The 12970-nt window shown below is 48.2% G+C and overlaps 1 protein-coding gene across 2 annotated transcripts; it reads left to right on the top strand.

Annotated features, from left to right (window-relative positions):
* Positions 1-136: 136 nt before the first annotated feature.
* On the top strand, positions 137-10409 carry tbk1 (TANK-binding kinase 1). 2 transcript variants are annotated; one of them, XM_055020736.1, is made up of 21 exons: positions 137-239; positions 3469-3573; positions 3652-3792; positions 3861-3990; positions 4061-4242; positions 4574-4734; positions 4800-4910; positions 5134-5313; positions 5390-5586; positions 5663-5721; positions 6767-6858; positions 6947-7048; positions 7128-7206; positions 7586-7707; positions 7815-7891; positions 7989-8028; positions 8219-8320; positions 8437-8533; positions 8670-8764; positions 8838-8909; positions 9056-10409. In XM_055020736.1, exons 2-21 carry the CDS (start codon positions 3487-3489, stop codon positions 9093-9095), a joined length of 2166 nt encoding a protein of 721 aa, XP_054876711.1. In that variant the 5' UTR covers positions 137-239; positions 3469-3486; the 3' UTR covers positions 9096-10409. The 2 variants fall into 2 exon arrangements, with proteins under 2 accessions (XP_054876711.1, XP_054876712.1); XM_055020737.1 differs by lacking the exon at positions 137-239 and adding an exon at positions 624-852.
* The last annotated feature ends 2561 nt before the right edge of the window (positions 10410-12970 follow it).

The following is a 12970-nucleotide window of genomic DNA, read 5'->3' as shown; positions in this document are numbered from 1 at the left end:
TCACATCCTCCAGGTATAAGCTTGTAGATTGTGACCCGTTTTTTTTTTTTCTTTAAACTTTATTTTCTATGAATTCATCCACGAGGTAATGTGATGGACTCAGATTACACAAGGCGCCCTCCTTTCTATATTACGGTAGCCTGTTGGCCCCACCCCGCCTCTGCCTGCTCGCTGATTGGTCAGTCGCGGTCAGCTGACAAAAGAGCAGCGGAAGAGGAGCCGAGAGCAGCAGAGAGGAGGTAAGGAAGTAAACAAAAATAAATATCGCTTTATTTTCAGGAAAACCGGCGATTCTGGTTCTGACCCGAATATGGTTCCGTGTGGGAAGATGTTAGCTAACCGTTCCAGTGCTTTGACCCGTTTTCTGAGCTTTGCTCGGCTCGGTTCTGCGCGAGGGCCGAAGTGCGCGTTCCCGCATCTATAGACGAGGTCGCGGCCGGCGCATGCGCGCTCCCGGCTCAGTCAGCCAGAATTAAACTCAAATCAGTTCTTTAATCCATCAGTGATTGATCACAATAACACGCGTAGCCGTCATGACGTCACGACCCGTTGCGTTAAACTCCCAGGACGGGACTTTCCAGGCAGCGTGACGTCACGCCGGGCTGTCCGGTACCTTTTGAACCTGCCTTGTCACCATGGCGACAGGCGGAGATCACGTAACCTGCTGCAGGTTCACGTTGAGCTGATTGAGCTTCAGCTGTGAGACTTGAAGCTGAGCGCTGTTCTTATTGTGACCTAGAGGAGTCCGGTCCGGTCCGGTCCGGTCCGGTTCGGTTCGGTTCGGTTCAACCTGAGATGGAACATCCTCGCCGGTTCTGAAAGCATCTGCTCGTGGTTCCGGTTCTTCTGCAGGTGACAGGTCGACTCTGGTTTTCATACAACAACAAAACAATTAGTGCAGAATGTGATGAACTAAACTGATCATAATGAGGCAAAAGTCTAAATCAGAGGTTAGGGTCATAAAATCTGAATTTAAATCTGTGAGGGAATCGGATCATTTCCTTTGGGATCAATAAAGTACTTCTGAATTTGATTGATCAGTCTGGGCTTCTGGTTCAGATTAAAGAAGGAGCCATGAGGAAGGCTACACAGGAAGTAGACAGAGGTCACTTCCTGTTTGACACCCGGAATACATCCTGATCTCAGATCTGTCAGACTGGTCAGACCGGTGCTGAGGTCTAACAGGAGGAGGCAACATCAGTGATTTGACTAGACGCCGGCTCTATAAAGGGGTCTGGAGAAAAGCAGTCATTTTATTATTGATCTTTTTTCCTTTATGGATCAGTTTTTTTAACTTTATTAAGTTGACCGCATCATTCAGCTCCACTTCCCTGAGGAACATGTTCACCGTGGGAGTAAAAATAGAACGTAAAGAAGAAAAACTGAATCGTTCGAAATGTAGAAAACAAACTAACAGAAGCATCTTGTTCAGTAATAATCAGCTGTTTGAAAATAAAATCAGATCTTTTAGTTTCACCCGACTGCCACTGTCTGAGAGTTAAATGTTATTTCCATCCAGTTGGTTCCTCCTGTGATAATCATTTTCCTGTAATGTTGTTAATAAAACAGTCATCAGATATTTGTTTCTTAGGCTTATGCCAGAATACATGAGTTTGATCTCTAAAGAATGTCCTGTTGGAAATGTCAGGAACTATTCATCTCTTTCCGGTAATCTGTTATAATTCAGAAAACATGATGACGTTTTGATTTCTGCATTTTCTCCAAGGATTTCTTGCAGGATTTCCGACTTAGTGACATTTCTGAGCAGCTGTGAATTTTACCAGGTTCCTCCATGTTGTTGCCCTTTCCTCCTCCTCCTCCTCCTGCTTTAACATTAAAGGTCCAATTGTTTTAAGATTTATTAGGTTTTTAGAAGTAAGTGAAATAACTTTCCTCTTAAGTTTTAAATAGATAAAAATTTCCATTAGGTTTATATTCTTGTTAGCAATTGGCTTAATTTTTAAGTTAACATGTCTTATTTGTGAATATTGGTAGAAGTCCTGTTGGTCTAGGGAATATTTTCTCTTGAATGATTCAAAATCATTTCAGATTGAGCTGTTTGTTGCTGAGCAGAGATCAGTGATCATCCAGTGTGTTTGGAGTGAACTTTGAGTCTCATCTGGTCCATTTTGCGACTCCAATGTTGTTTTCTAATATATTTTCTTTTACAATGGTTTTCCACACTCTGTGTTGTTTTCGTCTGTCGGTTATCTGTGTTATTTAAGAAACTTTGTGGATTTGCATCAGCCAGAGCTGCTTGTATAGGATCAGGTGTCGCCTTTGTCTCAGTTTTTTCCATTGAGCATTAATTTTGGGTCGCTTGCTGCTAAATAATCCTCTCTAAGGGAAGGTAACCCCAACCTCCCGTTTTCTCCTCCACTTGTACATCCTGCTATCCAATCTTTCACTGCCAAATATCTCTTGATAATAGTTTGTTCCATTCATGAAAACCTTTGGGTTGATTCCAAAGCCGGCAGTTTGTTGGTTTTAACTGAGTCGCCTCTAGAGGTAAAACTTAGTGACATTCCTTCCTCTTTGATTTTGTTTTGTTTGGGAACATAATTGCATTCAAATAGTTTTGAAGTGTTTTGGTGCCCAGATATTTGAGCTGCTCAGTGTTTCTGTGGTGGAGTTCACAGAGTTCTGTTAATATCAATTTTGTACCCTGATAATTGACCAAATTGCTTGAATAATTGAAAGATTGGAAGAGAGTCGGTCGGCTGCAAATTAATATATCGTCTGCATTACAAGCACATTTATGTTCCCTTTAATATCCTTATGTTGTCTTAGCGTTTGGGCTAATGGGGCTAAAGGTTATTACACAAACCTGAATTTAGTTTCAATATATTATTTCTTTTTTGTAAGCTGTTAAACATACAGGTCACAGATGTGAGTGTCCATCCTGTCTCTATCTTTTGTAAATGTCAAAAAAATAATCAGTTATTGCGTATAAATAACTGTTTGGCAGTTGAACTGCTTTGTTCAAAGTCGCTATTAAGCTAATTTTCTATCAGCAGCTCCACAAAACTGAAAAACGTAACCAAGAGAAATCAAACCTTTATCTCGTCTTTTTTCTGTCCTTCCTGTTTCCTTTCTCTGACCCTGAAGGATAAGTCCTTCCTTGCGACGTTGTTTTGATAACTTTCTTCCACCGCAGCGTTGGTGCTTAGTTTGCTTATGCCTTGGGCCGGCCCTGAACCAGGCTCACCACCAGAACCGCCTCATGGAGCGCTCATTACTGTCCGGTAGAACTGGATAATATTCTGACCCACTTCTGGACTGGTTCTGGTCGGAACCAGGCTCTAGAGCAGTGAGTGGTTCTGACCGGTTCTGACCCATTCAGTCCACGTGTGCACTGATACCGCGGTGTGGACCCGGTCCGGTCTTGTTTTACGTGTCCAGTTCTTCTGGTTCTGTGCGTGTGACTATCTGGGTCGAAACCGGCCCTGTTCTGATCCGTCTCTCCAGGATCCACCGGCCGTCAGAATGCAGAGCACCGCCAACTACCTGTGGCTGATCTCCGACCTCCTGGGTCAGGGCGCCACGGCCAACGTCTACCGAGGACGACACAAGGTACGGCGGGCCGCGGGTCAGAGCCGGTTCTGATGCAGCAGAACCCAGTCAGGCGGTTACAGTTGAGTCTCTGTGCAGAAAACAGGCGACCTGTACGCCGTCAAGGTGTTCAACAACCTGAGCTTCCTGCGGCCGCTCGACGTCCAGATGAGAGAGTTTGAGGTTCTGAAGAAGCTGAACCACAAGAACATTGTGAAGCTGTTCGCCGTGGAAGAAGAGGTGGGTCCGTTTCTGATGAGGGCTGATGTCCAGATGTAGAAATGTTTCTGACCCGGTTCTGCTGGCAGACCAACGCCCGGCACAAGGTCCTGGTGATGGAGTACTGCCCCTGCGGCAGCCTCTACACCGTCCTGGAGGAGTCCACCAACGCCTACGGCCTCCCCGAGGATGAGTTCCTCATCGTCCTCCATGACGTCGGTAAGGCCAGGACCCCGGACCGGGACCACCGGGTACCACCTCACCTGACCCGGTCTGCTGTGTCCCCCAGTGGCAGGCATGAACCACCTGAGGGAGTACGGCATCGTTCACCGCGACATCAAGCCGGGAAACATCATGAGGGTGATCGGAGAGGACGGGCGCTCCGTTTACAAGCTGACGGACTTCGGTGCCGCCCGCGAGCTGGAAGACGACGAGCAGTTCCAGTCTCTGTACGGCACCGAAGAGTATCTGGTGAGACACACACCTGGGGAGAGAACTGTGTGTCGCAGCATGTATCTCACCTGTACCTAACCTGTCGCAGTGAGTTGCTAATCTGTAGCTAACCTTAGACTTAGACTTAGACTTGACTTTATTGATCCCTTAGGAAGACTCCCTCAGGAAATTATAGTTACCAGCAGCTCACAGGCAAAAATGTGGCACACAGTAAGCATACACAAAATACAAAAAAATACAAATTAAATACAAAACAAAGAATATAAATACAACACAAAAGGAAATTATAGCAATTTGGTCGATAGATTGACCAGTGATATGGTATTGCATATTGGTTGTGTGTCTGCAGCACCCAGACATGTACGAGCGCGCCGTCCTGAGGAAGGACCACCAGAAGAAGTACGGCGCCACGGTGGACCTGTGGAGCATCGGCGTGACGTTCTACCACGCTGCCACCGGCAGCCTCCCGTTCCGACCGTTCGAAGGACCACGCAGGAACAAGGAAGTGATGTAAGAGCAGGTTTCCACAGCAACCATTCCCCACAGGTCAGCTGATCCCGCCCTCTCCTTCTCAGGTATAAGATCATCACAGAGAAACCGTCAGGAACCATCTCTGGCCACCAGAAGAGCGAGAACGGAAAGATTGAGTGGAGCACCGAGATGCCTGTGTCCTGCAGCCTGTCTAAGTATGGGTCACTGAGATTATTGCTCTAGATCAGATTATTAATCCGGATCAGATTACCAAACACAGCTGGAACAGCTGCAGAAGTCTGTGTGGTCTAGTTAAAGTTTTGTGTCTGTAGAACAAGGATCAGCTGATCCAGACATAGGTTGTAAAGATTAGGATGACATGTAGCTGCTAGTTGGTGCTGCCCCCCAGAGGTCAGGCTGACCCTGGTCTCCCTCCAGGGGCCTCCAGAGCCTGCTGACCCCAGTTCTGGCCAACATCCTTGAGGCGGATCAGGAGAAGTGTTGGGGTTTCGACCAGTTCTTCGCTGAGACCAACGACATCCTGCACCGCGCCGTGGTCTACGTCTTCAGCCTGCAGCAGGCCACGCTGCACCACGTCTACATCCACGAATACAACACGTGAGTCCGGCTCCGGTTCTGGACCCGGATACCACCCCCCGCTCCGCGGCCCTGACCCTTCCTCCCACCTCCACAGGGCGGCGCTGTTCCAGGACCTGCTGTGCCGCAGGACCAGCATCCCACTGCACAACCAGGAGCTTCTGTACGAGGGCCGGCGCCTTATCCTGGATTCCAACCGCCAGGCTAAGACGTTCCCCAAGACCTCCAGGGACAACCCAATCATGGTGGTGAGCCGTGAGGTCGTCGCCACCGTCGGCCTCATCTTCGAAGACCGTAAGACCTTTTCCTGACCTCTGTCTGACCTGCATGCTGACCTTCACGTTTCATCAGCAACTTTGTCTCCACACAGCGAGTCCCCCAAAGGTCCAGCCGCGCTACGACCTGGACCTGGACGCCAGCTACGCAAAGGTACGGCTGGATACACTGAGGTAAAGCTAGCTATGCTAAGGTACGGCTAACTACGCTGAGGTACGGCTGGATACGCTAAGGTACAGCTAGCTATGCTAAGGTACAGCTAACTACGCTAAGGTACAGCTGGATACACTGAGGTAAAGCTAGCTATGCTAAGGTACGGCTGGATACGCTAAGGTACGGCTAACTACGCTGAGGTACGGCTGGATACGCTAAGGTACAGCTAGCTATGCTAAGGTACAGCTAACTACGCTAAGGTACAGCTGGATACACTGAGGTAAAGCTAGCTATGCTAAGGTACGGCTGGATACGCTAAGGTACAGCTAGCTATGCTAAGGTACAGCTAACTACGCTAAGGTATGGCTGGATACACTGAGGTACAGCTAGCTACGCTAAGGTACAGCTAGCTACGCTAAGGTACGGCTAACTACGCTGAGGTACGGCTGGATACGCTAAGGTACAGCTAGCTATGCTAAGGTACAGCTAACTACGCTAAGGTATGGCTGGATACACTGAGGTACAGCTAGCTACGCTAAGGTACAGCTAGCTACGCTAAGGTACGGCTAACTACACTGAGGTACGGCTGGATACGCTAAGGTACAGCTAGCTATGCTAAGGTACAGCTAACTACGCTAAGGTATGGCTGGATACACTGAGGTACAGCTAGCTACGCTAAGGTACAGCTAGCTACGGTAAAGTACAGCTAGCTATGCTAAGGTACGGCTAACTACGCTGAGGTACGGCTGGATACGCTAAGGTACAGCTAGCTATGCTAAGGTACAGCTAACTACGCTAAGGTACAGCTGGATACACTGAGGTAAAGCTAGCTATGCTAAGGTACGGCTGGATACGCTAAGGTACAGCTAGCTATGCTAAGGTACGCTAGAATAACGTACAGCTAGAATAAATTCTTGGACAACTGGGTCTTTGAGAACATTGAAGATGTTCATGTGGAGCAAAATGGCCACTGTGAGCCAAAAGGAAATAGTTCCCTCACATTGACTCACCTTTGACCTCTCTGACTCCTGCTGTTGTCCTGCAGACTTTTGCTGGAGATGTGGGCCACCTGTGGAAAACCTCCGAGTCTCTGCTGGTTTATCAGGAGCTGGTGAGGAAAGGTGTCAGAGGGCTGATGTGAGTGCGACTCCTACGGCGGCCTGGAAGGCCCACGCTGCAGCCTGTTGTCAAACTTCAGTGTGCTGTAACATGTTGATCCTCACAGAGAGCTGATGAAGGAAGACTACAATGAAATTCTGCACAAGAAGTCTGAGGTTTTCCACCTGTGCAGCATCTGCACGCAGCAGCTGGAGAAGGCAGAGCTCCTGTGAGTCTGACCCGCTGGAACCAGAACCAGAACCGGCAGGTGCAGCTGTGTGACTAACAGGAGGCATGTTGTGCTGCAGGTTGGAGGCTCTGATGCAGAACAACGTGCTGACCTCGGAGTACGAAGACATGGCAGACATGCACAAGAAGGCCCTCAGGGTGAGTCCAGACTACATATTTCACTGTTTAACTAAACATGCAGGAAGAAACCTGGTGAGGCAAGAGACGCGTTTCCATGCATTGGACCTTTAATGTGTGAATTAGTTTTGCTCTGAATGTTCTGGACTGAAGTCAGAATCTGTCACAGTGGTTTGTAAACTAGTCATTTATTTCATATTTATGCATCATCTGTTGTGAATCAATTGGGGAAAAATGCAGAAATTCAGAGAATACAGTTTGGCATTTTTTCTGAACTGTCTGTCTGAACACGTAGTTCTGGGTTCTGATTGGTCGGGCTGCGGCTGCCGGTCCATTCAGGTGGTTCTGCGTAGGCTGTCTGGGTTTTTGGTTCTGGTTCTGATTGGGAATGTCTCTGCAGATCTCGGGTTCTCTGGATCCCATCGAGAGAACGACGCAGGAGATCAAGAGCAAGTTCCTGCCTGGTGGGGTTCTGACCGACAGCTGGACCCAGCAGGTCGGGACGCACCCCGAGGACAGGAAGTAAGGCAGCAGGGGGCGTGGCCGGCGGGCGGGAGGGGCAGGAGGGGCAGCAGGGGCAGGAGGGGCAGCAGGGGGCTTTAATGACGTCGTCGTGTTTCTGTCTGCAGCGTAGAGAAGATCAAGGTCCTGCTGGATGCCATCACTGCCATCTACCAGCAATTCAAGAAGGACAAAGCAGAACGACGTAAGACCCGCTTCCCTGCACAGCAGGACGGACGACCTGGAGGTCACCGCTGACCCCAGAGGTCACCGCTGACCCCTCACCTCCTCTGTGTTTTCAGGTCTTCCATACAATGAGGAGCAGATCCACAAGTTTGATAAGTAAGTAATGAAACATGAAGGAACCAGGAAACGTCTCTGGTTCTGATCTGACCGGGCCCCAATCGGCCCGGTTCTACAGAACAACCAGAGAAATCTGACAGAGCATCAAATATTCATGTGAGCTGTATTTAATCTGATGAGCGGGTTCTGGTTCTGACTGGTTCTGGTTCTGGCCCGGTTGCTGCAACAGGCAGAAGTTGGTGATCCATGCTGGCAAAGCTCGCTCTCTGTTCACCGACGAATGCGCCATGAAGTACCGACTCTTCATATCCAAGAGCGAGGAGTGGATGAGGTACGGTCCTCGTCTCCTGGTCCCGGTCCGGTGGTGACCCGGTTCTGATGGCCCGGTTCTGATGGCCCGGTTCTGATGGCCCGGTTCTGATGGCCCGGTTCTGCCTCTGCCTGCAGGAAGGTCCACCATGTTCGGAAGCAGCTGCTCAGTTTGTCCGGTCAGCTGATCGGCGTGGAGAAGGAGGTGACCGTGCTGCTGGACCGGGCCGTCAAGGTGAAGCCCGACCCGGAACCGCCCCGCCCCCCCCCCCCTCGTCCTCTGGTTGCCATGGTAACCGGAGGCCGAGACCCCCCCTCCCCCTCCCCCTCTGGTTTGCCATGGTAACAAGCTGAGCCTGTGTCGCTTGCAGCTGCAGGAACAGCTTCCCCAGAAGGTTCTGGTTCCGAGCGTGATGAAGGCCCAGCCGTACCTCAGCCCCAACACGCTGGTGGAGATGACGCTGGGGTAAGCCAGTGGGATCGCCGAGCCGCTCCAGAACCGGGCGGTCCGGTAACCTGCTGCCGTTCCTCTTCCTCAGGATGAAGAAGCTGAAGGAGGAGATGGCGGGAGTCATCAAGGAGCTGGCGGAGAACAACCACTTCCTGGATAGGTCCGCTTCCAGGAGCAGGCCCAAACAGAACCAGCCTTACTGCTTCTGTTTCAGGACCTGACCTCTAAATGCCACCCTATGCTCAGGTTCTGGTCGTTTCTGTCCGTGTGTGGGCCGGGTTAACTTGAGTTCTGCTTCTGCTGCAGGTTTGGGACTCTGACTCTGGACGGAGGGCTGAGAGGCTGACCCGGTCCGCGGCGCCGTGTACATACGCTCTGTAAATACTGTCTGATTCTGACGGGTACCCGGACCCGACCTGCTGGAACCATACATCAGAACCGCTCTGTTGGACCCAGAACCTTCCATCTCCTTCATGACTCCATTTCTCCAGAACTTCCAGCCGGACCTCCCGTTGCGCACAGAGCTGAATGCTTGTTGAAAATAAGACGGAACAACGATTGAGTCGTGGTGTTTTCCTTTAAACGCTGTCAGACGCATCACATCAGTATAATCTGCCCCACAGCATCATGCTGCCACCGCCTGAAGGGATTATTGGCTGATCCTGCAGCTCACAGTTGGCGTCACTGGAGGATATTACTCATCTAGGTTTTATTATTTCCATTTTATTTTTGATGTTTCGTTGTCACAGAACAGAAACAGCAGCGGTTTGATCAAACATGATCAGACGGTATGTTCTGAATATTCATGAAATTAACAGCAATAATTTGGGTATTTAGCCTGACAAGACAAAAATAAACATTCTGATCATCATTCATTCATTTATGATGTCACTGTTTCAAGCTAAATGGAAGTTGGAGCTAAATATCTACTATTTTTATATTTAGCTCTGAATATTTAGCATTGTTAGCTGCGTAAATATCTGGTCTTTTTAGCTTAGCGCTGCTCAATATCTAGTTTACAAACTTCTAGTTCAGATCTGAATATTTAGCTAATATGCTAATTTCCTTGCCGATCGGCGGAAGTGGACTGTCAAAATAAAAGTACTGGTGAGATAGAAATGTCGCTGTTGCCTTTAAACGACTCAACTTTTATTGGACATGAAGAGGCAACGTGGATCGGTTAGGAGAGAAGTTTATTTTGGCAGGTGAATTAGCATATTGGCTAAATATTTAGCTAGGAGCAAAATTTATGTCAGATTAAATATGTATCTTTATAACTGTGATACTAATAAATATAGAAATGTTACTTACTGTGTGTTTTTGCTCTGACAGGGTAAATAACCCACATTGTTGCTGTTAGTTTCTCAGTAACAAACTGCAGGCCTGGATCAGATCTGCTGGGTTTTATTTCATTTTCTGATCTAACACCAACTGCTTCCCAGTCTCACAGGTTCTAAACAGTAAACCCAGTTTACATGATGGTTCTGTTAAGACAAAAGTACTTATTGACCCAAATAATTCAGCTGAACAAATCGCCAAGAACGTCCCAATCAGACGAAGCACCCCAGGATGTTTGGGAAGGAATTTGGCTCATTTTGGTGAAAGTTTGTGGCTTTAATTGTTCAGAAAAACGTTATAATAAACCCAGTTAAATGTCCAATCAGCTTTCTCTGCTTTCATGAACGTTCGGTTGTGAACAGGTTCTTTGCTGAGTGCAGTTGGCTCCCCACTTTCTTCAAATCAGACAAAATTGGTATCAAACGTTTGTGCAGCAAAAAGTTTTTCTTATGCTGCTTTACTTTGGAGACATTAATGAAAGGTAAGGTCAAAAGGTCAGCCAGCCCCAATTAAACTTTTATTAATATCTTCAAAGCCGACGCAGCACCAACTGAAGATTTGGCTCCACAAACGTTTCACACCATGTCTGATTTGTGGGGGTCCAACTGGATGCCAGGTTCTGTTTTTCCAGGCCACATTTTGACCAGGTTCTGATCCAATTCTGACCTGTGTTATAAGGCAATAAACATTCACCAGGATGATGATGAGTAATAATATTTATTGATTCACATGCCAGGATTCCCCACTGGCTTTATCCTGTGGTTGTGTCCCTTAGGGTTAGGGGTTAGGGGTTAGAGGTTAGGGGTTAGGGTTAGGGGTTAGGGTTTGCTGTGATCCCAGTGGGGATCACAGCAATGTTGGAAGTCATGGGAGTGCCTTAAACAAAAAACAATGAAAAGTTGTTAGGCCGCCCTCACAACTACAAAACCAAACCAAACTCTAAAAGACAGCAGGCGTCAGTAGGACCACTAAAAACACAAAATGACTAAATGGTTATTAAATCATTTTAATCTAAACACATTAAAAACACTGGCGACCTGCATGGCACAAATCACCATCATGAATCCGGTGGATCCCTTCAAATAAGAACAAAACATAAAAACATGCAATTCATCTTAATGAAACAAAAGTATAAAACATGCCTACAGCGTCGAGCACCACGCACAGGTAACGCTTTCCCCCCTGACCGCCATCAGCCACACCTGAATCAACACAGGAAGTCAACACCTGGCCTCCATCCTGCAGCTTCCCCTTCATGGAGCCTCAGGCTTTGGGGAGGGCGCCACCTGGCGGTGCCACCTGGTTCTGGCTCTTTTACAACCCTCTAGCAAAGCTTTGTATGTGGTTCCGAGTCCTCTGCCCGATCAGAACCAGCCTCGTGTAACATTTGGTTCTGGATCAGGCCGGCCCAACAGCGCCCCCTGCCGGACTGGCTGTTCTCTGGCGCCCAGCAGGGGGCGCCGACTCGCTGCCGGCCTGCCAAATGTTTATTCCTCCTTCTGAAGATAATTCACACATTCACGTGTTTCTGTTTCTTCTTCACTCTGATTGGTCCTCTCGGTGCCGCTCGGCTCACAGGTCCAATCGGTTCTGCTCACCAGTTTCTGGAAGATAAGCCGGATTAGATTTTCCCTCTGCTGTCAGAACGTTCAGGAGGTTTTAGTTCCTTTTTCTCGTCCTGGTTCTGATCCGGTTCTGATCCGGTTCTGATCCGGTTCTGATCTGGTTCTGATCCGGTTCTGATCCGGTCCTGATCCGGTTCTGATCCGGTGTCTCCTCTTATAGAGCCAGAGAGGCTGCAGGTCCAGGCAGCCAGGGTTAAAGGTCAGAGCTGTGAAGGGCGCCCTCTATGGCAGCGGCTGCATCATGCTGTGGGCTGAACCGGGTCTGAGCCTTTCATGAAGTTCTGCCTCAGTCTGGAGAATTTCACCGACATCCGGCCGGAGGTCCATGCACTTCCTGCTTGTTACCATGGTAACTGCTGCTGCAGAAACGTCAGTTCCAGTTTCTAGATGAGGTGAACCAATCAGAGCCCAGAAAAGGTCAAGCTTAGGCCACGCCTCTTCATCACCAGGAGTGATGCATCTGTTCATGAGAGCATCTTTGATCCTGATGAAGATGAAGCTGATGAAGGTCTTCCTCTCCTGCTGGCTCTCTAACGCCTCGGTTCCGGTTCTGCTCCTCGCCGGATCACGGTTTCATGAACCGGCCAGGTTCTAAGGTTCGGATCCCTGGCTCCCCCTGCTGGACTGGATCCCGCATGATGGGCGGAGTTCCGGGTTCTTCGCTGTGATTGGTCCGTTTAGTTCGCCTGGCCCAGAGTAAAAGCATCAATTGCTTCTGCTTGAGAACTGGTTCTGGTTCTGGTTCTGGTTGTGTCCTGTGTGCTATGGTTGGGCTCAGAACCAGAACCTCCATCTGGACCGGTCTGTTCTTGAGGTCCGGATTGTTGAATGTTGTGGAAATAACAGATTATTTATCTTTATCTTCAGATTATTGTTGTCTGGATCTTCGGACTGTTTTGTTTTGCGTTAAAGAACTATGAACACGAACTCATTCAGTTCTAACGGTTTCATATTTCAAATGTAATTTATAGGGACAGCTCTCAATAATAAACATAATTGAAGTTAGCCTGAGCTAGCTAAAGTAAGCTAGTTTTCAATTATAATAAATAAATAGCAGATTATTAACAATTACATGACAAGAAATCATGTAGAAAGAAAATCAGAACCATTTAATGCGGATCTTCTTCACCTGTTGTAAAATTGTTCTTAAACACAGTAAAAACTGCTGGGTTAAAAATAACCCAATACGTAACCCAGCGCTGGGTCATATATGGACCGACCCAACGCTGGGTTGTTTTAACTCAACTGGGTTGGGTTG

Source organism: Poeciliopsis prolifica, unplaced genomic scaffold (genome assembly GCF_027474105.1).
Source record: "Poeciliopsis prolifica strain line A6 unplaced genomic scaffold, Auburn_PproV2 SCAFFOLD070, whole genome shotgun sequence".
NCBI lineage: Eukaryota > Metazoa > Chordata > Actinopteri > Cyprinodontiformes > Poeciliidae > Poeciliopsis > Poeciliopsis prolifica.
The sequence above is the reverse complement of the archived record's forward strand: the minus strand, read 5'-3'. Positions and strand labels throughout refer to the sequence as shown.

Excerpts from the sequence above, each read along its gene's own strand:
- tbk1 (XM_055020736.1), top strand. The coding sequence starts at position 3,487 with ATGCAGAGCACCGCCAACTACCTGTGGCTGATCTCCGACCTCCTGGGT. Across the intron at positions 5,722-6,766 it reads TGGACGCCAGCTACGCAAAG|ACTTTTGCTGGAGATGTGGG; the intron begins GTACGGCTGGAT and ends GTTGTCCTGCAG. Across the intron at positions 8,910-9,055 it reads AACAACCACTTCCTGGATAG|GTTTGGGACTCTGACTCTGG; the intron begins GTCCGCTTCCAG and ends CTTCTGCTGCAG.